Raw genomic sequence first — 23,221 nt, 5'->3', positions numbered from 1 at the left:
TCCACCTGTGGCTTATTAACCCTTTGCAGTGACACCCTTCAGCTTTGGCTTGTTTTGTGTGACAGAATCTATGTCTCCTGTGCTCATTTAGTTATGCATCTAAACCCAGTTATGTCCCCGACGCTAATTAACCACCACCCAGAGACACCAGTAACATTCAGGTCCTGCCTTTTGAACTCAGATCAAAGTAGGGGGCAAATCAGGAGCAGGTGTGTGCTTCTGAGTGTCTGCGGGAGTAACTTGCCCTTCTCCCTGGCATTAAACTTTCCTCTGTTCTTGCTTTTGTCTCTCTGGACAGTTCAGTCACGAACAGTTCAGCCTCACTGTGGCCTCCTTTTTTCTCTCTCTTCTCTTTCACATGTGAAAAGAAATTGCTCGGAAACTCCCTGTTGAAACTGGAAGGTGATGACCGTCTGGACATGAACTGCACGCTGCCCTTCAGCGACCAGGTGACGATGCTTTTTTTGGGCAACGTCTGCTGGGATCTGGCCATAGCCACACGCGTTACAGGACCATGTCAAGGGGTGGTAATGGGGACATGGCCCCGCTCATGCTCTTCCTGGGGACTTGTGCCCTGGCAGGTGGTGCTGGTGGGCACCGAGGAAGGGCTGTATGCGCTGAATGTCTTGAAGAACTCCCTCACCCACGTCCCAGGAATCGGAGCAGTCTTCCAGATTTACATCATCAAGGACCTGGAGAAGCTCCTCATGATCGCAGGTGGGAGGCCAAGGACACAGTGCTTTGCCTTCACTTGTAGGGGAAACGATTTGAAACTCACATGTCATGTTTGTCAAACTTGGGGGCGGGCTGGAGCAGGAGGGGCTCTTCCCTCTGGGTCCCTGAAGGGGCCCGAGCCCCTGTGCTCTGAGAGCCTGCCTGCCCTGCCGTGTGCATCGCCCGTGCTCCCCAGTCTCAGACCCTTCCTTTGCATGTAGCACTCAGTAACAGTTCAACACATATTTATTTCTCTCTTCCTACACACACACACACACACACACACACACACACACACACACACACACACACACACACACACACACACACACACACACACACACATTCTCACTTATTCTGAACCACGTGAGAATCAGTTGCAGCTCTGACTCCAGATTCTTCAGCCAGTCAGCTAAGAACAGGGGCATTCTCTTACATACCCAGGGCAGAAAGGCTTTATTCTCCTCTCTTTATTGGTAATTTTTTTTTTTAAAGGAAAACAACAATGCATTGGCTTCACGTTCAAAACATTCACAGTCAAATCTTAACTCAGGCTTGGCTGGCTGGATCCATATGGTCAGGAACTAGCTTTGCTTGATCTCTCGGTGCTTTTCCTCTGTCAGCTTGTTTTCTCGCTTGCTTTCTTTTTCTTCACTTCCATCTTGATATTTTCCCTGGGCGCAGTTTTAGGTTCACAGCAGAAGGTAGAGAGAATTCCTGTGTACCTCTGCCATCACACACACCTGGCACCTGAGTGGGACATGCCACGCCAAGGCCATAGTTTACATTGGGGTTCACTCCTATGCATTCTGTGGGTTTGGACGAATGTGTGACAAACATCTGCCACTGTGACATCATACAGAATAGTTTCACGTGGTACGTTTTCTTCTTTTCTTTGGTCACATGGCATGTGGGATCTTAGTTCCCTGACCAGGGATTGAACCTTTGTCTCTGCAGTCATAGTGCGGAGTCCTAACCACTGGACTGCCACAGAACTCCCATGTCCACTGTTTTATATTATAAAAGTCCCTCACTGACTCCCAACACAAACGTTCTTGACTTTGGTGGGGAACACATTTGAACGTTCAGTTCACATTCTCCGATTTTTTGTCTGCAGAATTTTTGTTTCCTCCCACAGTCTTGACCAAGAGGGTAGATGTTTTCCTTTTAGATCTAACACTTGGACCTAAACTGTGTTAATGGGGATTTGTGGAAATTCACGCATCTGTGTGGCCTGGAGTAGCTTTCACTCAAGGTTAGAATGAGACCCGCCATTGTGCTCCACTGTCCCCGGTCCCCTCAGGAGAGGAGCGGGCCCTGTGTCTCGTGGATGTGAAGAAGGTGAAGCAGTCCCTCGCGCAGTCTCACCTCCCCGCCCAGCCAGACATCTCGCCCAACATCTTTGAAGCGGTCAAGGGCTGCCACTTGTTTGCTGCTGGCAAGGTCAGTGGTCCTCTGGGCCCCAGATGGCGACTCTTCTGGGAGTTGTTGTGGCTCCTCTGCTTAACAATTTGACCTTGAAAACCCTGTCCTTAAACTGGGTTAAATTTCTGTTGCCTCTTTTCAACACAACTGGTAGTGGTGCCATTGGCATCACATGAGCAGAGCCAGGTTGCTCCTGAACACCCAGCGGTGCCCGGCACGGCCCTTCCCGTGGGGGACAACCTGTTCTTGTGTCCTTGGTGGCAGCTTGAGAGGCCCGGCTCCTAACCAGCTTTGCCATGGAGCTGGTACACTCACTGGTGATGCTCTTCTCCTACCCTCCACCCCAACTGCTTTTCAGATTGAGAGCGGGCTCTGCATCTGTGCAGCCATGCCCAGCAAAGTTGTCATTCTCCGCTACAATGAAAACCTCAGCAAGTACTGCATTCGCAAAGTAAGTCCTGGGCCTCGCTGGGCCTACTTTCTTGGTGAGCTGGTGGGAAGGTGCCTGTGTGTGTCCCCTTCATCCTGGGTGACCTCCTTAGAGAGGGAACAAGAGGGTGCCCTGCCCTAGAGGACGCTCCAGAGTGGCCATCAGTTTTCTCCCTGCCTTTCCTCCTCCTGGGCGTGAGCGGCCTCTCTAGCCAGCCCTGCAAATTCAGCTTTTTGTGAGGGGAGAGAGGAAGGTAGCTGATAGGAGACTCCTCTTTTGAAACAGCAGAAAATAGGAGGCTCTGAGGAGCAAGCAGCCCTGGTGGCCCCTACCAGAATCTTTCTCAGATCACAGAAGTTTCTAATAATTACCTTTAGAAAAGCCAGTGCTGGCTGTTTTGATAACCCATTTCGAGAGCTGGTTCTCCTTGGAGCAGAGTTGTGATACTGCCTGGGGTGCAGACAGGCATCTGCTGGATCACCGCGTTTGCTTTCCTTCCTGAGAAACCCCTCTCTTGTCCCTAGACAGGAATGTTGCTCCCACTGTGAGCCTGATGTATTGCAGGTGCTCTTACGGTTGGTCTCAGAAGTAGGAGGGATGAATATGTATGGGTCACCGCTACCTGTTAGAGACTGTCTTATCTGGGGTGGGCTGCTGTTAGTCTTTCAGTTGAGCACCTGTTCTAAACAGATAGGGCTGGCTGTTTCACACACTTCACAACAGTTGTGAGAAGCAGGAATGGCCATCCCCACTTCTCAGGTAAGATGACTAAGGTTGGCCAAGATCCCAGGTTACAAAGTTGAGACCTAAACTGAATTCTGGCTTTCCCCACCACCTCACCACGCTTCCCCTGCCGTGCAGTTTCCTCATTCTTAGTGATCAGTAAATATTCAATGGTGAGGATAATGCTGACCAAAGTTTGCACTGTTAGCTTCAAGAAAATTCTCAGAAATCATTCATTTCCTGGCCACCATTTGGAGTAAAACATAACTAGGATTTCTGCAGCCCTTCCTTAGGATTGGCCCGTAAACAAGTGGAAGTAATTAGGAAGCAGATAATTCAGATGAGAACAGCAATGATGATAGTGATGAAGTACATAATGCAGATTCAAGATAGAAACTGAGAAGCTTGGAAAAGGAAGGAAACTAAAACCACTTCCTGCAGCTACCACCGATGGTGTATTCCTCCAGGCTTTTCCTTCAGATTAGAATGTTGTATTTTTAAAGCTCTCTTTGAACGCTACCCCTTTTTTCTTAAAATGGTGTTTGACTTTTTCGGTTGCAATTTGACCTTTTTTAGTCTGTGGTTGCAAAGAACCCAGAGGTAGCAAAAGGACCATGGGTCCTTATGAAGAACGTGAAGGGACTTGCTTGGTGTGAAGACCATAGGGAAAGTTGGGTGGCGAACCCTATGGCCTGGTTGGAGAGCAGGGGCTGTTCCAAGTCAATACTCACATCCTCCTCTCTGCTGCCCCTCACACCCTCGTCTTAGGAGATCGAGACCTCGGAGCCCTGCAGCTGTATCCACTTCACCAACTACAGTATCCTCATCGGAACCAATAAATTCTACGAAATCGACATGAAGCAGTACACGCTAGAGGGTAGGGCCCGGGCGCACCCCCTGCTGGCGCGTTTCTGGCCCTGCCGCCGCCTTGGGCTCCTCCTTGGTCCTGAGGCCCCGCGTCTTGCCTGCCTTTACAGAATTCCTGGATAAGAACGACCATTCCTTGGCGCCTGCCGTGTTTGCCTCCTCTTCCAACAGCTTCCCCGTGTCCATCATGCAGGTGAACGGCGCGGGGCAGCGGGAGGAGTTCCTGCTCTGTTTCCACGGTGAGTCCACCGGTGGCTGATGGGGTGCTCAGGGCACCCACAGCCCCAGACAGGGGCCTCGGGGCGGGGCGGGGTGCTGCTGTTGGAGTACAGGGGACATTGGTCTTGCTCCAGCAGCACCCTTGGGGTGTCCCAGCAGGCTCTAGCCAGGTCCATGCAGTCTCTTCCAGACCGGTCTGCTCTGTCCTTCTTTGTCCCTCACTCTTCTCTTTCCCCTTTCCTCTCCCTAAATCTCTGGGTCTGTTTCTCTCCTTCCTCCATCACCCACTTCCTGTCTCTCCCCTTTCACTCGAACCCTCTTTAGTAAACCCCAGAAACGTGGCTCAGCAGAGCTCCTGAGGTTTCCACGACCCAGGTGCCCCGGGCTGGATTCCTCACTCCTGTCAGTGTGTGTCTTTGATGCTCCCTGTTTTTGGCCGTGCTTAAGCTCTGGACTCTGCCTCCTTCCAGAATTCGGGGTGTTCGTGGATTCTTATGGAAGACGCAGCCGCACAGATGATCTCAAGTGGAGTCGCTTACCTCTGGCCTTTGGTAGGTGAGGCAAGGTGTGGGGATCAGTACTTGGTGCCCTGGTAGGAACCGCTGGTGGAATTCCTTTTGGCTTATGCACTGTGCCTGGGGGCTCCCTATGGCACCAGGCGCCACATGTAGCATCTCCCATGTAAGTGTCCAGGACAGAGGACCTGGGGCAGGACCAAACCCACCAGCCTCTCATGACAGAACGGAGAGTACTCCTTGTGAGTTTGTTTAAATCATGTCACCAGGCTGCATAGCGTCTCACGACACAGCTGATGACCCGTCACTTTAACCAGTTCTAAACAGGCTCAAGTGTGAACAACGCTGTGATGAACTTACGGTATTTGCACACTGGTTAAGTAATAGCCCCAGCTCAGAAACTCTCAAAGTGGAGCTGCTGTGTCAAGGGTAAACGCACATACACGATGCCTGTGTGAATGGTCTGAAACACCGTTATGGCTGAAATACCCTTCAAGGCTGTCTCATTTATCTGTTGCCCCGTAACATGTTCCAAAACCTAGTGACTCAGAACAACTGCTTATTCTTATTGCCTGAGACTCGGAGGCCTGACTGGACAGCTTTGCTTCATGTGGTGTCAACAGAGGTGCCGGGACATCCAAAATGGCTTCACAGAGTGGCCGTCAGTTAGACCGGCTGTCGGGCGGGGGCTTAGCAGGGGCCAGCGGCTGGAGGTCTTACCCTCTGCACCAGGGCTGCCTCTACGAGTGCAAAAGCAGAGGCGCCCAGGCCTTCTCGCTTCCACCCCATCCTGCTAGCTTTGCCGGGATTCCAGGCAGAGAGAGTCCATGGGGGCCTGTGTAGTAGGAGGTGTGACTAATACTGAAATAACAGTTCAGCACAAGGAATAACAGTGATAATCTGTTTCCCTTTAAGACCAAAACCAGCTCACATTATAGCCTAGAGTTTGACACTGTGATACAGAAATATACAGTATTAGGACTAGAAATACCTGATTGTCTATGAATCCAGTCATTTTTATTAAACTTTTTGGAGAATCTGATTAAGCAGTTTTAAAAGGTTACAATGAAAGTCTCGCCCATGTTACTCGTCTCCCAGATTTCTCCATCCCTACTCCCCTAAGGGAAAAAAAAAACTTAGTTCTGTGTTTCTTATCCTTCCAGTGCCTTATGCAAACACAGGCACATAACAGTTGATTCTCATCCCTCTCCCTTTTAAAAGACCAGTGAGGCAGCACAGCTGACACAGATTCGGAGCCTTACTGTGCATCTGCACTGTGCACCTTGGGTGTTCCCCACGTCAGCATGTGGAGAGAGCTGCTTCGTGCATTCTCACGGCTCTGCAGATCCCACAGTTGTGCCGTGATTTATATAACTGATCCTGCACGCTGTTCCCTGAGTGGGCTCCCAGCGTCTGCCCCAACAGCAGTGGCAGGGGATAAACTTAAACATGCCTCATTATACAGGCATGTGGGTGCATGTGTAGGATACACTGAGCTGGGCTGCTGGGTCCAAGGTTGCACTGCAGCCAGGTTTTGATTTTCTGTCTCTTAACTCTTCCTTGCCCCATGCTCTTCCTCCGTGGTGGTCATGCAGCCTACAGAGAACCCTATCTGTTTGTGACTCACTTCAACTCACTCGAAGTAATTGAGATCCAGGCCCGCTCCTCTCTGGGGTAAGAATTGGGTTTCCTTGGTGGCTCAGTGGTAACTCCCTGCCAATGCAAGAAATGTTGGTTTGATCCCTGGGTTGGGAAGATCCCCTGGAGAAAGGATAGGATACCTACTCCATCCTGGTGGGCTTCCCTGGTGGCTCAGATGGTATAAAGAATCTGCCTGCAATGCGGGAGACCTGGGTTCGATCCCTGGGTTGGGAAGATCCCCTGGAGGAGGGCATGGCAACCCACTCTAATATTCTTGCCTGGATGGACAGAGGAGCCTGGTGGGCTATAGTCCCTGGGGTCGCAGAGTTGGACATGACTTAGCGACTAAACAACTGCGAAAAGTTCAGCGGCTGGGTGTTGGGGCCGGGTCCTAACAGTGGGGATAACCAGCTGTGCAAACTCTCATCTGAAACTCTACAGGACCCCCGCCCGAGCATATTTGGAAATCCCCAACCCACGCTACCTGGGCCCTGCAATCTCCTCAGGAGCCATCTACCTGGCGTCCTCATATCAGGATAAGTTAAGGGTCATCTGCTGCAAAGGAAACCTGGTGAAGGAGACCGGCACCGACCACCACCGTGGCCCATCCACCTCCCGCAGGTAACACGCCTTCTCCTCTTCCTCATCACAGAGGGGCAGAGGAGGAGGAAATCTTGCTTAACTGGTTGACAGTTTTCCCATCTTCAAGCTCAAGCCACTTATTTCTTTGAAACCAACGGCATTTAAATGACAGTCCTTTATAAGCAACAGGAGAATTTTTTAGTGTCCCCTTGGAAAAGGTGGAAGGAAATGTCTAGCCTTTTCTCTGGTGCTGTTTCCTGTGGCTGTGTTCATAACGCATTCATTGCTTTAGCTGATAAGTGTGCTGCGCTCACTGGGCTTGCTGAGGGAGACTGAGTGTGAATAGTTGGACTCTTTTCCCTCCCTGAGGAGGCCCATGGGCAAGACAAGCACCCATGTGATGCCAGCTAGCCAAGGAGAGTGGGGTTCATACTTGGGTGGTTTAAAGCGCTGCGGAAGCTCAGAGGAGGGTTCCCAGCTTGGACCTGGGGGCTAAGAAGGATTTCCCAGGAGAAATGAGGCCTTGAATACAGGCTATACTTTGTTGAAAAGCAAACATTTCAATTAATACCATGTGATGACTCTGAAAATCAGCTCCCCCTTCCCCTCCCAGGGTGTGTTGCTGCTATTTGTTGAGTGACTCTCTGGACTAATTATATAGTCTGCATTCTTTGTTATGTGAGCCACTGAAGTTTCTGCGTGATTAGGGTAGTGGGCAGATGAATAACTAGAGAGGATTTCCTTAAATGGTGTGTGTGTTTGGAGTTTGGGGTACACCTTCAGCACTCAAGAGTCAGCTGCCGAGACTGAGGCCTTTCTAAGTTTTTTCTGGGTTTGGGTACAGGCTTACTCGTGTGTGTGGCCTTACAGATCCCTAGGAACACACAGGAGGACTTTCTTCTGACTGTTCTGGCTAGCCTCTTGTTTTCCCCAGGTTGGTTTCACTGCCTCAGACATTAGCCACATGAAACAGTCACCACTGTTTGTTTTTCCGAAACCATCCAGAGATAAGGGACTTCTGTTGTGCAAGACCTGCATCAGGTCAATTAAAAACAAACCCTGAGAAGAAAGGAAGAGCAGGAGAAAATGAGAAGGAAAGCAGCAGCATTGGATGAGGATTCCCACGTGGCTCTTGGCCCTTCTTTGTACAGTGCAGACAGGATGCTCATACCGTCTGTGATTGCTGTCAGTTCCCTCCATGGAAGCAGGTGACTGGACACCCACAGCCTCGCAACATGAAGTGACACTGTTAGTTCCTTATTGGATTTTTGCTTAAGTGAAGTACGTATGGTTGGGGATCCAGGGGACTCGGAGACACAAGAAAGTCTACTCGTATTGAGTCTGGGAAAGCCGCTTCTCTCCTTGTCTTGAAGGCTGGGGCCATGTCTTCTTCAGACACTAATAAGGAATCTTAGGTCCTCTGTGGGCCCGTCCCCCCAAATTATTATAACTCTAGTCTTTCCCAGGAGGACCGAGATAGATCAGATAGTGATAATTTTCTGAGGCTGGGGTGCTCCAAGCCCAATGTGCTCCCTGCAGTGGTACCAGTGTGCTTGTTTTTAAGGGAGAAGCCTGTTTTGGGGCATCCTTACCCTGCTGGTCCCCAAGCACACGTCCCCTTCTTGATAGAGGTGGCAGCACACCGTGCACACACGCCTGCGTCTTGGAAGCTGCCTCATGTGGGTGCACAAAGTGTTTCTCTTTTTTAATGCCCGACCAGCATTCCTTCACGTGACTATACCTTGTTTAACTGCTCCTTTATCAGCGGGCATTTGGGTGTTTCCAGTTTGTTGCTGTAGTAAAGGACTTGGTATATCTTCACTTCGAATGCTTGGAATCTACCTGGAGGCTGAATTCCTAGAAAAGGAATTGTTGGCGATTGCGACAGGTGTCCCTGAGTTTTCCTCCCTGGAGGCTGTACTCTTCTGTTATTCCACCAGCAGCGGGTGGAAGGGGGATGGGCTTTGTCTTGACCCCCCAGGGTGAGGAGCCAGATTCAGTTCCATGTGTGGATTTGAGACGTATAATTTTAAGACGTTGGCCCACAAAGGAGATGAGCTTTCTCAACCTAGAGGAATATTTAATTGACCTAGGATTTTACTTTTTGTGGACGGGTTTACAAGGCCCACATATTTACCCTATACAGTTATGTGGGCCCCCTGCCATGTGCCAGACCCAGGGTTGGGGATACACAAATGAAGACAGTTTTTATCCCCAAGGGACTCAGTTTAGTGGACACCTCTAAGGTTACAAAATACTTAGTCTCAGAATATTAAGTTGACAGCTTTCTTTTCTAAGCTCTATGTCCTAATGAAGAGTGTCTATTTTGTTAAAATACAAGTGTTGGTCAGAAATGTCTGTCAGTGTGATTTCAATTCCAGGAACTTGCTGGAAAACTGGAAGTGCTAAACAGTCAGCTGCCCCTCGCTCTTTTGGCCTCTGCTTCAGGGGTGACTGCTCAAAGGGCTCTAGTCCCCTCCTGAAAAGTCTAGATTTTATTTACCCTCTAGGTCATGCAAGAAGAAACCCAAGTACTGTAACTAGGTATTTTTTTCCTCCACTGCCTCACTAGTTAGATGTTCAGGGACCTTCCTTTTGATATGACGTGGTGTGTCTGTGAGAAGTGACTTACTCTGTGGTGAAAATGGTTCCAGTTCCTTCTGTTCTGGAAAGCCAGCTGCTAGGCTTTATCTCTTGGCTTATAAAACCGTCTTTTTGCTGCTGACTGCCTTGGGCAGGTCCAGAATGTAGAAGGCCAGCATGGGAGACTGCTTTACTGCAGGCCACACCACCCTCGTCTCTTTAGCAGAGCAGGAAATGTAACCCTATGCAAGAAACAGAAAATTGGTGTGGTAGATCATTGGTTATTAACAGATACGGAGATGGAAGATGGCCAGCTCAGCCTACAATAACGAGTGTGTTCTTCATCCCATTAATCCCAGCTGACTTATCAAATGGCCTTCCTTGAACCACTCTTCTTCCTCTGGGCAGTGAGCACCCTCTCCCTTGCTTTATGATGGGCACACTTTATAATTTCTCTTCCATTACAATAGGCTTAATATAATTCTCTTGAACTTTTTTGTCTTCCATATCACAGAGCCACATGGCTAGAGATGAAAAGAAACCTTGACTTCAAGATGTTGAAATCAAAAGTCACCCTAAGTTTTACTGCTGCAAACACAGCACAATAAAGTGTGGCTTTCTGAGCACTGGTTGTTAGAGTTGCCACAGTTTGAGCTACATAGGGAAGAAAATATGAAACTACAATAGACTGACTGACCACTTTAGAGTTATTTCCGTTCTGTTCACCAATTTGTTTTTCTGTAAAAGTCCAGATAGTATTTTGGGGTTTGCAGGCCATATGGTCCCTGTCTCAACTGCTCAACTTTGTTGTTAGACCATGAAAGCAACCTCAGTGCACCACCAGATGGGCGTGGCCGTGCTCCAGTGAAACTTTACTAAAACAGGCATCTGCCTGGACTTGCCCCTCAAGCTTGCTCTAGAGTTTCCTCTCCTGAAGCGGGTCAGCGTCTTTGCTGCTCAGTTGCTTTCTGTAATGGGTGTTGACAGAAGAGGTTCCCTAGAGTTAGGCCAATAATTAAAGAAAATCAAGTTCGGTCCCTTCCAAAGGGAAAGATTTAAATATCAAAGGGTTAAGAGAGGCCTCTGGTGACGCTGTCAAATATTCAAATGACTTTACGATTTCACGGCACAAAATCCAGCGTCGCTGGTGGAGGATGTCACCCAGCATGTTAGCATACAATTTTCCTGAGAAAATTAGAGCATAATAAATCAGTATGTGATTCATACTTGGTTCATTCTTACCATGTAATTACAACTGTAATTTAGATTTTTAAAATTATCTAGGATAAAATATATTTTCCTGATTTCTGCTTTTATTTTTCTAAGATAAAGCCCCAATCAATCAAAATATGTCTTCAAGTAATAGTCTCTGTGAAATGGTGTTCCCATTTTAAGTAGGCTGCCTTTTCCCAGCACTAATTATGCTCAGATAACGAGGGCCCCGGTACCTTTTCTGCTCGAGGGTGAGAAGGAACTGACTTTGAAGGCTGTGTGTCAGTTCTGTGTTTCTGGATCTTGCTTCTGCAGAGGGGTGGTAAGGGCCAAGCCTGGTGAGATCTTCATTTGAAACATGAAAATTTCTCTGCAAGGCAGGCCAGGGCTGGGTGGAGGGTTAGATCGTTCACAAGAAAAGGTCCCACTACTTTCAATTGCTCATGTTTTTTGAGCCTAGTCCGCTGTTTGCATTGGCCCTGCTCTGTCTCCTGATTGGATCAGGTTTGAGTTCTACACCTCTAGCACAAAGGCTCTTGGAAAGCCACCTCGAGAGGTGACCGACAGAGGCCCAAAAGTGGGGCAGATTTGGCAACTGACAGTAACGAGTACAGGCTTAACCCCTAAAGGAAGACTTCCTGTGAACTTTAGGCTCTGGAAATTACTAGGTCAGCGGGGTGGAGTATGCGAATTACGATGTCAAACTGACCTGTACTGGAGTCCTGGCCTCTCTGCATCTCCGTCCTCTTGTCTGTACAATGAGGGTCACCTGTTCCTGGCATGCCGAGCTGTTAGCATGATCTGACGAGCTTACACAGCACTTGACATGGCAGGTGCTCAGCAGAAAGCCTGCCCCGAGACTAGGAAACTTGACTTCTCTTTGCTGTTAGCTCTGCCTTCTTTCTGTCCTTACTCTCGAGGTAAACACAAAGCCTGAAGGACTCCAGGTGGGGATCTGTTTCTAATAACCTGTGGTGAGATGGGCATGGGGATGGCTCAGCTCCCCACCTCCCTCTCCTGTTGTCATAGCCCCAACAAGCGAGGCCCGCCGACGTACAACGAGCACATCACCAAGCGCGTGGCCTCAAGCCCGGCGCCTCCCGAAGGCCCCAGCCACCCTCGAGAGCCAAGCACACCCCACCGCTACCGCGAGGGGCGGACCGAGCTGCGCAGGGACAAGTCTCCGGGCCGCCCCCTGGAGCGCGAGAAGTCCCCCGGCCGGATGCTGAGCACGCGGAGGGAGCGCTCCCCCGGGCGGCTGTTTGAGGACAGCAGCAGGGGCCGGCTGCCCGTGGGGGCCGTGAGGACCCCGCTGTCCCAGGTCAACAAGGTAAGGGTGGTGCCCTTCTCAGCCCTGAAGAGCCACAGCTGTAAGGAAGAGGCTCCACAACTGTAATTAGGGTTTTGTGGGATTTGTAAGAGGTTTAGGAAGAAAATAGCTTGAGAAGGGGCCTCTTGTACAAATGCATCATGTGTGGCCCTCAAACTGTAAGAGCCACCAAAGGTGTACAGCATTCCCTTCCCCAAATGCAACTAGTGTTCGCAGTTTCGAGAGAGATCTGTGCAGACAAGCAAATTCTTAAACACACAAAACATGCCATTCAAAAGGTTACTTGCTTTACTTTTTTCAAACATATGTATGTGTACAAAGTCACATCAAGAATTTCTCTGCAAGGCTACATTGAAGTCTGGTAACACTGGTTGCCTTCTAGAAGAACTCTGCACCTTTTGAAATTTTAAAATCATGTGCATTTATTACCTGTGTAGCTTGCATGTTACCAACTGAGGGCCTGGAGGGATGTGCTGATAACCAGGGGCCCTCGAGTGGGGGCGGGGCTCGGAAGCTTGCGGACGCCTCGGCAGGCCAGCCAGTTCTAGGTGCTGGTTTTCTGGACCATGCTCTCCTAATGCCATCTAGAGAGAGGAGGATATGCTGTTTAACTGTTTTCCTTGAAAGTGAAAGTTGCTTAGTCGTGTCCGACTCTTTGCGATCCCATGGACTATACAGTCCATGGAATTCTCCAAGACAGAATGCTGGACTGGGTAGCCGTTCCCTTCTCCAAGGGAATCTTCCCAACCCAGGGATCGAGTCCAGGTCTCCTGCATTGCAGGCAGATTCTTTACCAGCTAAGCCACCAGGGAAGCCTTACCCCCCCTGATTTCTCGATAAAATGGTATGTGTAAACCATGGAAGTACTTCCATAGCACTGGGGACTTCTCAGCGAGTTGCACAAGCTCTGAGGGGAGGCTCTGCCCGTCCCTCACTGTTAACCAGGAAGGAGAGACCAGGTGCTCCTGCAGGCTCCCAGTGTGGGCTTCCTGACAAAGTGAGCATGGTGATTTCCGGCTTCTGATGGCTAAATCCCCTCCTCCTCTTGCTCTCAGGTCTGGGACCAGTCTTCAGTATAAATCTCAGCCAGAAAAACCAACTCCTCATGTTGATCTGCAGGAAAACACCAAACACCCTATGGAACTCTGCTGAAGGGGACCCCAGCGCGCATCTGCTCAGCCAGCCCCCGGCGCAGCTGGACCCAGGCCCGCCTCAGCACGGACTCCCTGCAGCCAGGAGGGGCGGGGGCTGGAGCTCCTGGGAGCTGCCGGCACCTCCCTGCAGCCGCCCTCTTTGCACTTTGTTACTCTTTCAGAGCATTCATAAACTTTTGTACCTAGCTCTAGCCTGTACCAGTTCATCACAGGAAACCAACCTGGGGCTAACTACAACTACAGCGTGGTTAGAATCCTAATTAATAGCTACTTTAAGATCCTAGGGTTGGTTGGCTATTTTTTTTTTTTTTTAAAGACAAAAGACTTCTTAATAGATTTGAATAGCACCGTATTTCCTGTTGTAGTCATTTGTAGCGAGGTCATACCATCAGGTCTCTGCTACTGAAATGTACGTAGACGAGCCCCTGCTGTCGGCTAACCTCCCGTGCTCACCTCAGTCCATCCCTGTCCAGTCCGTCCTCACAGGTGGCCCTGTCTCACCCGGGGCGACATCTTAGCCAAATGTTTACCGTCCGACTCATTGCCTTTATGGCCTTGATGACTTCCCCTCTCCCACCAGCTGAGAATGTACAGAGGCCACGAGGCCTCGCTCGGAGGCAGTGACTTAGGGCCAAGGGACCTTGAGGAGTTTTCCCTCCCCACCCCTCAGCGTCATCCCAGGCCTGCTGTCCCCGCTTTCCACGTTGCTTTGGCCAGGAAAGCATGCACTGGATTTGCTCTGAGCCCAGCCCCGAGAGGGCCTGGGTCCAGGGGCGCTCACATCCTGTCCACGACGGTGTGCTGTCCCCGCCTCCCTGGGGTGGGCAGAGATGCCGGAGCTCTGCATGGCAGTTCACTGCATGCGCTGCCCCCCGCCCCGACCTGGCTGCCCACCTCGGGTTGCTCCGCCGATGCACTAGGTCCATTCCATAGCTCCCGCCGAACCGAGACCCTCTGGGGCTTGCCAACTCACCGGCCACAAGCTGCAGTCTGTAGCACTGAACAAATGAAAACCAAACGCTCAAGCCTTACGACCAGAGAAGGATTTCAGCAAACCACACCTCACACTTCCACGTCTCCCTGACTCCCTCGCGGATGACTCTGTTCACACACAACCCAGCAGGTTCTACCCCACGAAAACTGTGACTCCCCGTACAAGCCTCTCCCTAGGGCTCGACTAACACCAGGAAGTTGGAGAAGGAAACCACCCTCAACTCTCCCACCCCGGCTGGGCGGGGAAGCCCTCGCTTAGGTGCCCCCTTTCTCTCCTCCGGCGGTGTGAGGTTCCTGGCAACTGGTTAAAGAACCAACCAGAGGCTTCGCTGTTGGCAAGCTAACTAGCGGCCTTATTTCTGCCTTTAATCTCCCACCAGGCCTCTCTCGCTTCTCCATGCCTCGAACCACCAAGGCACATCCTAGGTAGGCTGACAGGTAGACCTGTTGCCACTGCAGCCAGTGAACATGACCGCGTTTCAATCCCCCGTCCACGGTTCAGCTCACTTTCCAGATTGCAACCTGGCCCGAGTCCCGGCTCCTTCCTGCTCGTCCCTTAACCGAAGTGCTTTCTTGTCTGAAATGCCCACGGCTCTTCCTCCATGTTGTCGCATCCTTGGCCAGTGTCACACTGTCGTGTTCTGTGTGTTGCTTTGTCTTCGGGGTCAGATTGCATCCCTTCCCTTTTCCAGGGCAGATCTGACTGAATGTTTGCTGAAGTTTTTTTGTCTTTTGGTCCACAAGTATTTGGAGAGGTCACTGGAAATGGTGTTCAGTCTTGGCATTTCATTTAGGATCTCCATGAGAAATGGGCTTCTTAGCCCTCAAAGTGTATATCGTGTGTCTCATTTGTGAAATGCTTCCTGCTATAGAACTAGCTCAAAGACTGTACATATTTACAAGAAACTTTATATTCGTAAAAAAAAAAGGAAATTGAATTGGTTTCTACTTTTTTATTGTAAAAGGTGCATTTTTCAACTCTTACTTTCGGTTTCAACGGTGGTAGTTGTGGACAGCCATCTTCACTGGAGGGTGGGGAGCTCCGTGTGACCACCGAGATGCCAGCAGGAAATATCGTTAAAACGAAATTGCAGTCAAAAGCTTATTAGCATAAGATTCTAGGTCTCCAAAAGTACAGGCTTTTTCTTCATTACCTTTTTTATTCAGAAAGAGGAAAAGATCACAAGGTCCACCTTGAGAGGAATGAACTCTGTTGAACAAATAATCAAATAAAGCAATGATCTAAAATGTTTGCTTTAGTGGACGACCTCTTCTTTTCTTAAAGACAGTGCGTAAAACTCCAAAGTATCGCCACTGTCAGCCTGAGCTTGTGAGCATGGCATGGGGCCGTCTTTCCTTTCGAGGATGCTTCTTCAGGGTCCGGGGGGTGGTGTGTGCGGAGAGCCACACAGGGTTAGGGCAGACCGCACTTCTGGAATTGAGACACAGGTGAAGCTCTCTTCCAGAAGTGTGTGTGTGTGTGTGTGTGTGTGTGTGTGTGTGTGTGTGCGCGCGCGCGTGCATTACTTCCAATGAATCATGAACTGGCTATTCAGATCACAGTATAGGAGTGCAGAACTGGAAAGCTCCTTAAGGCAGTCAGGCCACTCTGAAAGGATTACTGGGGAATGGATTACCCAGCTCTCCTATAATGCAATTAAAAAAACCCAACAGGTCACCTTTCATTTCAATTCCTCTTATCCATTACGATAAAGTCACAGGGATTTCCTTGGAGGGAGGAATTCAGATCAAGGTAATTTAAAATGTGAATTCTTTTAACTATGTGAAGTTCTACAAGGTAAATTTTTCTAAGATGCTTTGTTAGTATAAAATTTGTTGAGCTAGACAAGCATTGGTTTTGGCAAATGGTATTTTTCTCATGGTTCCTGTTGCTTTGAGTCTTCAACTTTTATTTTCCAATGAAGTAATCTGACCAAAGCCAAATTCTGACTTGCAGGGTTGTGGCTGACACGCCCTGCAACAGGAGTTGGACTTGCAATTCTATTCTATTCCTCCTTTCTGTTTTACCACTGGGGATAAAAATCTGGCACCTCTAAGAATGAAAATTCAGAGGATGAACAAGTAAAATGTCGGAACCTAACCTCCCTTATAAAATGAGAAGTCCACTGAATACCAAACAACCATTTTAGTCACTGTCCTGAGGATTCTTGGCAGCCACATAACACTTCAAAAACGTAAGGTAAATGTGGTGTAGTTCCAAAAGAAATGTGCCATTAAAGGTTCTCTGGACCCTAAGCAAGGACCTCAAAGAAACAACCAACAAATTATTCAGCCACACCACAAACTGAGGCCCAACTGTCCATGTTGCAGTTCCTGCTTAAACACAAAATTAGACGTCACATTTTCTGCTCTTACAACTTAATTTTCATGAGAATAAAGAAGCTGTTTGCAAAGCAAATTTTTTACCTATGAAATTTTAAGGATCTGGAGACTTAGGCCAAAGAGAATGATACACTTACCAGGACGGACCAACTTCGTTTGTCTTTAGAATTGGGCCTCATGAGTGTGACTTGCTTTAGCAAACATTCATGCAGATTCAAGTCTAAAGCAATAATGCTAGGCCTACGGGGTGGGACTGGCTAAGCTTTCCAAACTGGCCTGTCCCAGCGGTTCTAAACTGGGGGTGACTTAGCCCCTTCCCTAGAGGACACCTGACAGGATCTGTAGACGTGGCTGTCACAGCTGGGGTTACTTCCGGCACCTGTGGACAGAGGCCTGAGATACTGCTAAGTATCCCACAAGGCACAAGGGGGCCCACATGCCCACCTTCCACAAAGACTTATCAGGCCTAACATACCAATTAGTGCCATGGTTGAGGAAGATTAGCCTGTTCTGGCCTGATTTCTTTCTTGGCAGTTTAAATATTGCTCGTGATGTCTAAAGCATGGAGACTGTGGCTCTAGGCACAGTATCTACATGAGAAAATGTTTTATCACTTGCCTAGTCAAATGCCAAGGCTTTCATCTTCCAAGGCTGGGAGGGCTGAGCAGTGGGAATCTGGAACTGCACATACGACTCAACTTTCTCTCCAGGCTGTCAATGATTAACTCCTGTTGGCCCTGGAGGGGCTGTGAGAGCAAAGAACTCTGGAAATGACTTTACTGCTGTATACAACTCAGCGTGTGCTTTCAGAGAATCACAAGAGGAATACACAGTTGATCTCGGTACACACAACTGGAGCCATCTCTTGTTCTCACTTGCTGTTGAGTCTCACAGATGACATGGGTGAATTCACTCCCGGCAGGTAGAGACAGCTGGCATCCTCACCCAGGCTTGGGCCCCCTCTGTCTTCAGGACAGAAAAAGATGAGGTAGTTGTGGGAACTGAGCTCAGTGGCTGATTCCGGAGATGGGGCCCTGGTTCCCCGAGGCTCTGACTCACAGTAGCGACAACTCTTAGAAGGGCCCTTCTGGATGTTTTCACCATTAGCTGGGATGACTTGTACATATATTCAGAGCTTCCTATTTCCTCCTGAAGACGATTGTAACTGGCATTCCAGAGCAGACAGCTCTAGCTTCTTTTTTTCACTAATCTGATCAAGTGAGGTGCTGAAGAGCTGGATGGAGGGCTCAGTGGTCCAGAGACTTGGGTCTTCATCAATTCCCTCAAACCATTTGTAAACACTAGAGGAGGGTCATGTTTCAGGAGAACTGAGTCATGCTCAGAAATGAAGTCATGCTCATCTAGAAGTAACTGAGTTAAACAAAGTAAAATTGTGCTTTTCCCCAAGGTAGTTCAGCTTCTGACCTCAGCCATGTATGGAATCACTTTGATGTTCTGGGTTTTGCAACTTGGCCCTTGGCATCTTGGAGGCTTCCTAATTGAGCTCATGGTGCTGATACTTCTTTTCTGACCCCCTGACTTCTTTCCCGTTTGTGGCCATAACCCATTCATGTTGTAAAAGGTTTTGTGGCTCCCAGTGTGAAATGAAAGGAGCCCTAGGGATCACCTAGTGTCTGTCCAACTCCTGTTTTTCAGGAGAGGAAATTGGGTTAAGAGAGGTCATATGCTCGCCCAAGGTCACACAGCGAGTCAGGCACTGAACTGGATCAACATCCCTATTCTCAGTCGTGTCCACACTCCAGGAGGGGACGGTGGAGGGTCGGCCAACTCCAAGGTGAAGCCACGCTTTGACCTGGTCTTGGAGCTACCATCTACACCTTTAAGTGGAACCAGAGGGAAGGAAAAGAACTTGCCTGGATCCTTTGATCTTTGGTTTCAGTATGTTGACATATGGCTGGTTCTATTTACCTTGAAATACCACTTAACACATTAGGAATTTAAAGACCTTACCCTTGGCTCTGTAACTTCCTTTGTATATACATTTCTGGTGGGAAAAATGTATCTTCATTTAAAAGCAACTGGAGTTACACTTTAACCATGTAACTAGTCCTCACCCCTAACAGAGAAAGTGTTACCTGGGTCATAGGACACCTCACTGTGGCTTTGCTCCTGTGATTTGGATAAAGCAGGGTCTCCTGTTCCATCTCCATTAAACAGTCTCCATTACTTTTAGCTTCTTGAGTGTATAAACTTTCATCTGGGTCTGTGGGCAGTCTTCTGGACCATGGGGGGCTTCCTTTTGTGTTGCTTTTTAAAGAAAATGGAATGTTTTAGACAAGCAGCTCTGGGGAATGCTGACACCCATTTCCCACTGTTTTGCAGTTTTGCCTACATTCCCCAACCTGAACAGTCAACTCCTCTGGGGCTCCCCTGAGGTTGCAGGGGAGTCTTACTGGGTTTATGGGCTCTGAATTAGTTTTTCCATTGGATTTTCAGCTTGGTGTCTTCTGAACTTTGTGATGGTCAACACTGAAATCAGATTGATTATATTCTTTGCAGCCAAAGATGGAGAAGCTCTATACAGTCAACAAAAACAAGACCAGGAGCTGACTGTGGCTCAGATCATGAACTCCTTATTGCCAAATTCAGACTTAAATTGAAGAAAGTAGGGAAAACCACTAGACCATTCAGGTATGACCTAAATCAAATCCCTTATGATTATACAGTGGAAGTGAGAAATAGATTTAAGGGACTAGATCTGATAGATAGAGTGCCTGATGAACTATGGACTGAGGTTCGTGACATTGTACAGGAGACAGGGATCAAGACCATCCCCATGGAAAAGAAATGCAAAAAAGCAAAATGGCTGTCTGGGGAGGCCTTACAAAGAGCTGTGAAAAGAAGAGAAGTGAAAAGCAAAGGAGAAAAGGACAGATACAAGCATCTGAATGCTGAGTTCCAAAGAATAGCAAGAAGAGATAAGAAAGCCTTCTTCAGTGATCAATGCAAAGAAATAGAGGAAAACAACAGAATGGGAAAGACTAGAGATCTCTTCAAGAAAATTAGATACCAAGGGAACATTTCAAGCAAAGATGGGCTCGATAAAGGACAGAAATGGTATGGACCTAACAGAAGCAGAAGATATTAAGAAGAGGTGGCAAGAATACACAGAAGAACTCTACAAAAAAGATCTTCACGACCAAGATAATCACGATGGTGTGATCACTCACCTAGAGCCAGCCATCCTGGAATGTGAAGTCAAGTGGGCCTTAGAAAGCATCACTACGAACAAAGCTAGTGGAGGTGATGGAATTCCAGTTGAGCTATTCCAAATGCTGAAAGATGATGCTGTGAAAGTGCTGCACTCAATATGCCAGCAAATTTGGAAAACTCAGCAGTGGCCACAGGACTGGAAAAGGTCAGTTTTCATTCCAATCCCAAAGAAAGGCAATGCCAAAGAATGCTCAAACTACCGCACAATTGCACTCATCTCACACGCTAGTAAAGTAATGCTCAAAATTCTCCAAACCAGGCTTCAGCAATATGTGAACCGTGAACTTCCGGATGTTCAAGCTGGTTTTAGAAAAGGCAGAGGAACCAGAGATCAAATTGCCAACATCCGCTGGATCATGGAAAAAGCAAGAGAGTTCCACAAAAACATCTATTGCTGCTTTATTGACTATGCCAAAGCCTTTGACTGTGTGGATCACAATAAACAGTGGGAAATTCTGAAAGAGATGGGAATACCAGACCACCTGATCTGCCTCTTGAGAAATCTGTATGCAGGTCAGGAAGCAACAGTTGGAACTGGACATGGAACAACAGACTGGTTCCAGATAGGAAAAGGAGTACGTCAAGGCTGTATACTGTCACCCTGCTTATTTAACTTATATGCAGAGTACATCATGAGAAACGCTGGACTGGACTAAGCACAAGCTGGAATCAAGATGGCCAGGAGAAATATCAGTAACTTCAGATATGCAGATGACACTACCTTTATGGCAGAAAGTGAAGAGGAACTAAAAAGCCTCTTGATGAAGGTGAAAGTGGAGAGTGAAAAAGTTGGCTTAAAGCTTAACACTCAGAAAACGAAGATCATGGCATCTGGTCCCATCACTTCATGGGAAATAGATGGGGAAACAGTGGAAACAGTGTCAGACTTTATTTTGGGGGGCTCCAAAATCACTGCAGATGGTGACTGCAGCCATGAAATTAAAAGACGCTTACTCCTTGGAAGGAAAGTTATGACCAACCTAGATAGCATATTCAAAAGCAGAGACATTACTTTGCCAACAAAGGTCCATCTAGTCAAGGCTATGGTCTTTCCAGTGGTCATGTATGGATGTGAGAGTTGGACTGTGAAAAAGGCTGAGCACCGAAGAATTGATGCTTTTGAACTGTGGTGTTGGAGAAGACTCTTGAGAGTCCCTTGGACTGCAAGGAGATCCAACCAGTCCATTCTGAAGGAGATCAGCCCTGGGATTTCTTTGGAGGGAATGATGCTAAAGCTGAAATTCCAGTACTTTGGCCACCTCATGCGAAGAGTTGACTCACTGGAAAAGACTCTGATGCTGGGAGGGATTGGGGGCAGGAGGAGAAGGGGACGACAAGAGGATGAGATGGCTGGATGGCATCACTGACTCGATGGACATGAGTCTGAGTGAACTCCGGGAGTTGGTGATGGACAGGGAGGCCTGGCGTGCTGCAATTCATGGGGTCACAAAGAATCGGACATGACTGAGTGACTGAACTGAACTGAACTGAACTTTGAGCAGAGCTGATTTGTGGGCTAGATTTTTCAACATGATGATACCTCCTGCAGCCTGGGGCTGAATGCTCCCTCTGAGCCCTAACTCAGGGTAGCAACCAGATGCTCTAACCCTTCTTATGGAAAAGGCAGTGCTTTTCTGGGCCAACTCAGGCAGTGAGCTTCCTTTCCAGGTATGAGTGTCAAACCCTGATCCTGGAGTCCCATGGCTGGGTCCTGCCTCCCACCACCCACCCTCCCCAGTCACCACCAACAGCTCACCAACACAGCAACGGTTTCTTCAGTTCTGGTGCTTCAGTATATCCATTTTATACCTATAAGCTTAGTTATGTATTTTCAATTATATTTCGAAGATATGTGATCCATAAAAATAAACTCAAAATGGCTCAAAGACCCAAATGTAAGCCATTTGACACCATAAAACTAGAAGAGAACAGAGGTGAAACACTCTGACATAAATCATAACAATAATTCCTTAGGTCAGTCTCCCAAGGCAAAATAAATAAAAACAAATATAGACAAATGGGACCTAATTAAACTTAAGCTTTTTGCCCAGCAAAGGAAACCATCAACAAAACAAAAAGACAACTGGCAGAATGGGAGAAAATATTTGCAAATGACATAACCATGAGTTAATTTCCAAAATATACAAACAGCCCATACAACAGGCAGATGACTTGAATAGATGTTTTTTTCAAAGATGACATATGCAAAGATGCTCAACATGGCTAATTATCAGAGAAATGCAAATCCAAACCATAACGAGGTATCACCTCACACAAGTCAGAATGGCCATCATCAGTAAAAATAACAAATGCTCCAGAGGGTGTGCGGAAACGGGAACCTTCCAGCACTGCTGATGGGAAATGCAAGTTGGTACAGCAAGTATGGAGAACAGTATGGGGGTGCATTAAAAAAAAAAAAATAGAGCTACCACATGATCCAACAATTCCACTCCTGGGTATATATCCAGAAAAAGACAAAAACACTAATTAGAAAAGATACACGTACCCGTGTTCATAGTAGCACTGCTTAAAACAGCCATGACATGGAAGCAACCCAAGTGTCCACCAACGGATGACTGACTTAAGACGAGGCGGGCGTGTGTGTGTGTGTGTGTGCGTCTATCTCCAGTGGAATATACTAAAACAAAAACAAATGAAATAGTCATCTGCAGCAACATGGATGGGCCTCGAGATTCTTATGCTTAGTGAAGTAAGTCGGAAACACAAGTCCTATAGGCTGTGTGGAATCCAAAATACAAATGAACGCACAGACAAAACAGAATCAGACTCAGACACGGAAAACAAAATTATGCTCACCAAGGAAAGGGAGCGAACAAATTAGGGGTAGAGGATTAACAATACAAACTACTATACATAAAATAGATAAGCAGCAGGTATTGACTGCACAGCATGGGGAATTATACCCAGTATCTTAATATACAATAAAACACAATCCACAAAAATACTGAATCATATGCTGTAGAGCTGAAACTTAACACAACACTGTAAAAGCAGCTGTGTATCCGTGCTCCGTCAGTCATGCCCAACTCTTTGCGACCCTATGGACTGTAACTAGCCAGGCTCCTCTGTCCATGAGATTCTCCAGGCAAGAATACTGGAGTGGATTGCCTTTTCCTATTCCATGGGATCTTCCCGACCCAGGGATCGAACCAAATCTCATGTCTCCTGTATTGGCAGGAGGATTCTTTACTGCTGAGCCATTTGGGAAGCCTATAAAATCAACTATACTTAAATA

General features: G+C 47.9%; 1 protein-coding gene and 1 long non-coding RNA gene across 13 annotated transcripts in view; one reads left to right on the top strand and one right to left on the bottom strand.

The window, feature by feature from the left end:
• Nucleotides 1-15,640, top strand: part of CIT (citron rho-interacting serine/threonine kinase) — a 175,324-nt gene extending 159,684 nt beyond the window's left edge. For all 10 annotated transcript variants that reach the window (XM_027566756.1, XM_027566755.1, XM_027566754.1 and 7 more), the window contains 11 exons: nt 369-449; nt 582-717; nt 2,018-2,157; nt 2,498-2,590; nt 4,061-4,169; nt 4,270-4,398; nt 4,849-4,929; nt 6,489-6,567; nt 6,976-7,155; nt 11,941-12,241; nt 13,297-15,640. In XM_027566756.1, coding sequence (XP_027422557.1) covers nt 369-449; nt 582-717; nt 2,018-2,157; nt 2,498-2,590; nt 4,061-4,169; nt 4,270-4,398; nt 4,849-4,929; nt 6,489-6,567; nt 6,976-7,155; nt 11,941-12,241; nt 13,297-13,320 — 1,353 coding nt within the window. In that variant the 3' untranslated portion in view covers nt 13,321-15,640. The remainder of the gene's footprint in view (nt 1-368; nt 450-581; nt 718-2,017; nt 2,158-2,497; nt 2,591-4,060; nt 4,170-4,269; nt 4,399-4,848; nt 4,930-6,488; nt 6,568-6,975; nt 7,156-11,940; nt 12,242-13,296) is intronic.
• On the bottom strand, nt 12,507-23,073 carry LOC113907510. 3 transcript variants are annotated; one of them, XR_003515220.1, is made up of 5 exons: nt 22,472-23,073; nt 21,722-21,883; nt 18,828-18,999; nt 14,290-14,393; nt 13,270-13,354 (listed from the first exon to the last, which is right to left on the bottom strand). It is a non-coding gene; the product is annotated as an uncharacterized LOC113907510 (long non-coding RNA). The 3 variants fall into 3 exon arrangements; XR_003515219.1 differs by lacking the exons at nt 13,270-13,354; nt 22,472-23,073 and adding an exon at nt 12,507-12,825 and having other exon boundaries at nt 21,722-21,948; XR_003515218.1 differs by lacking the exon at nt 22,472-23,073 and having other exon boundaries at nt 21,722-21,948.
• Between the last annotated feature and the right edge of the window lie 148 nt (nt 23,074-23,221).

Source organism: Bos indicus x Bos taurus, chromosome 17, assembly GCF_003369695.1.
Source record: "Bos indicus x Bos taurus breed Angus x Brahman F1 hybrid chromosome 17, Bos_hybrid_MaternalHap_v2.0, whole genome shotgun sequence".
Lineage (NCBI taxonomy): Eukaryota > Metazoa > Chordata > Mammalia > Artiodactyla > Bovidae > Bos > Bos indicus x Bos taurus.
This window is presented reverse-complemented; position numbering and strand designations above follow the sequence as displayed.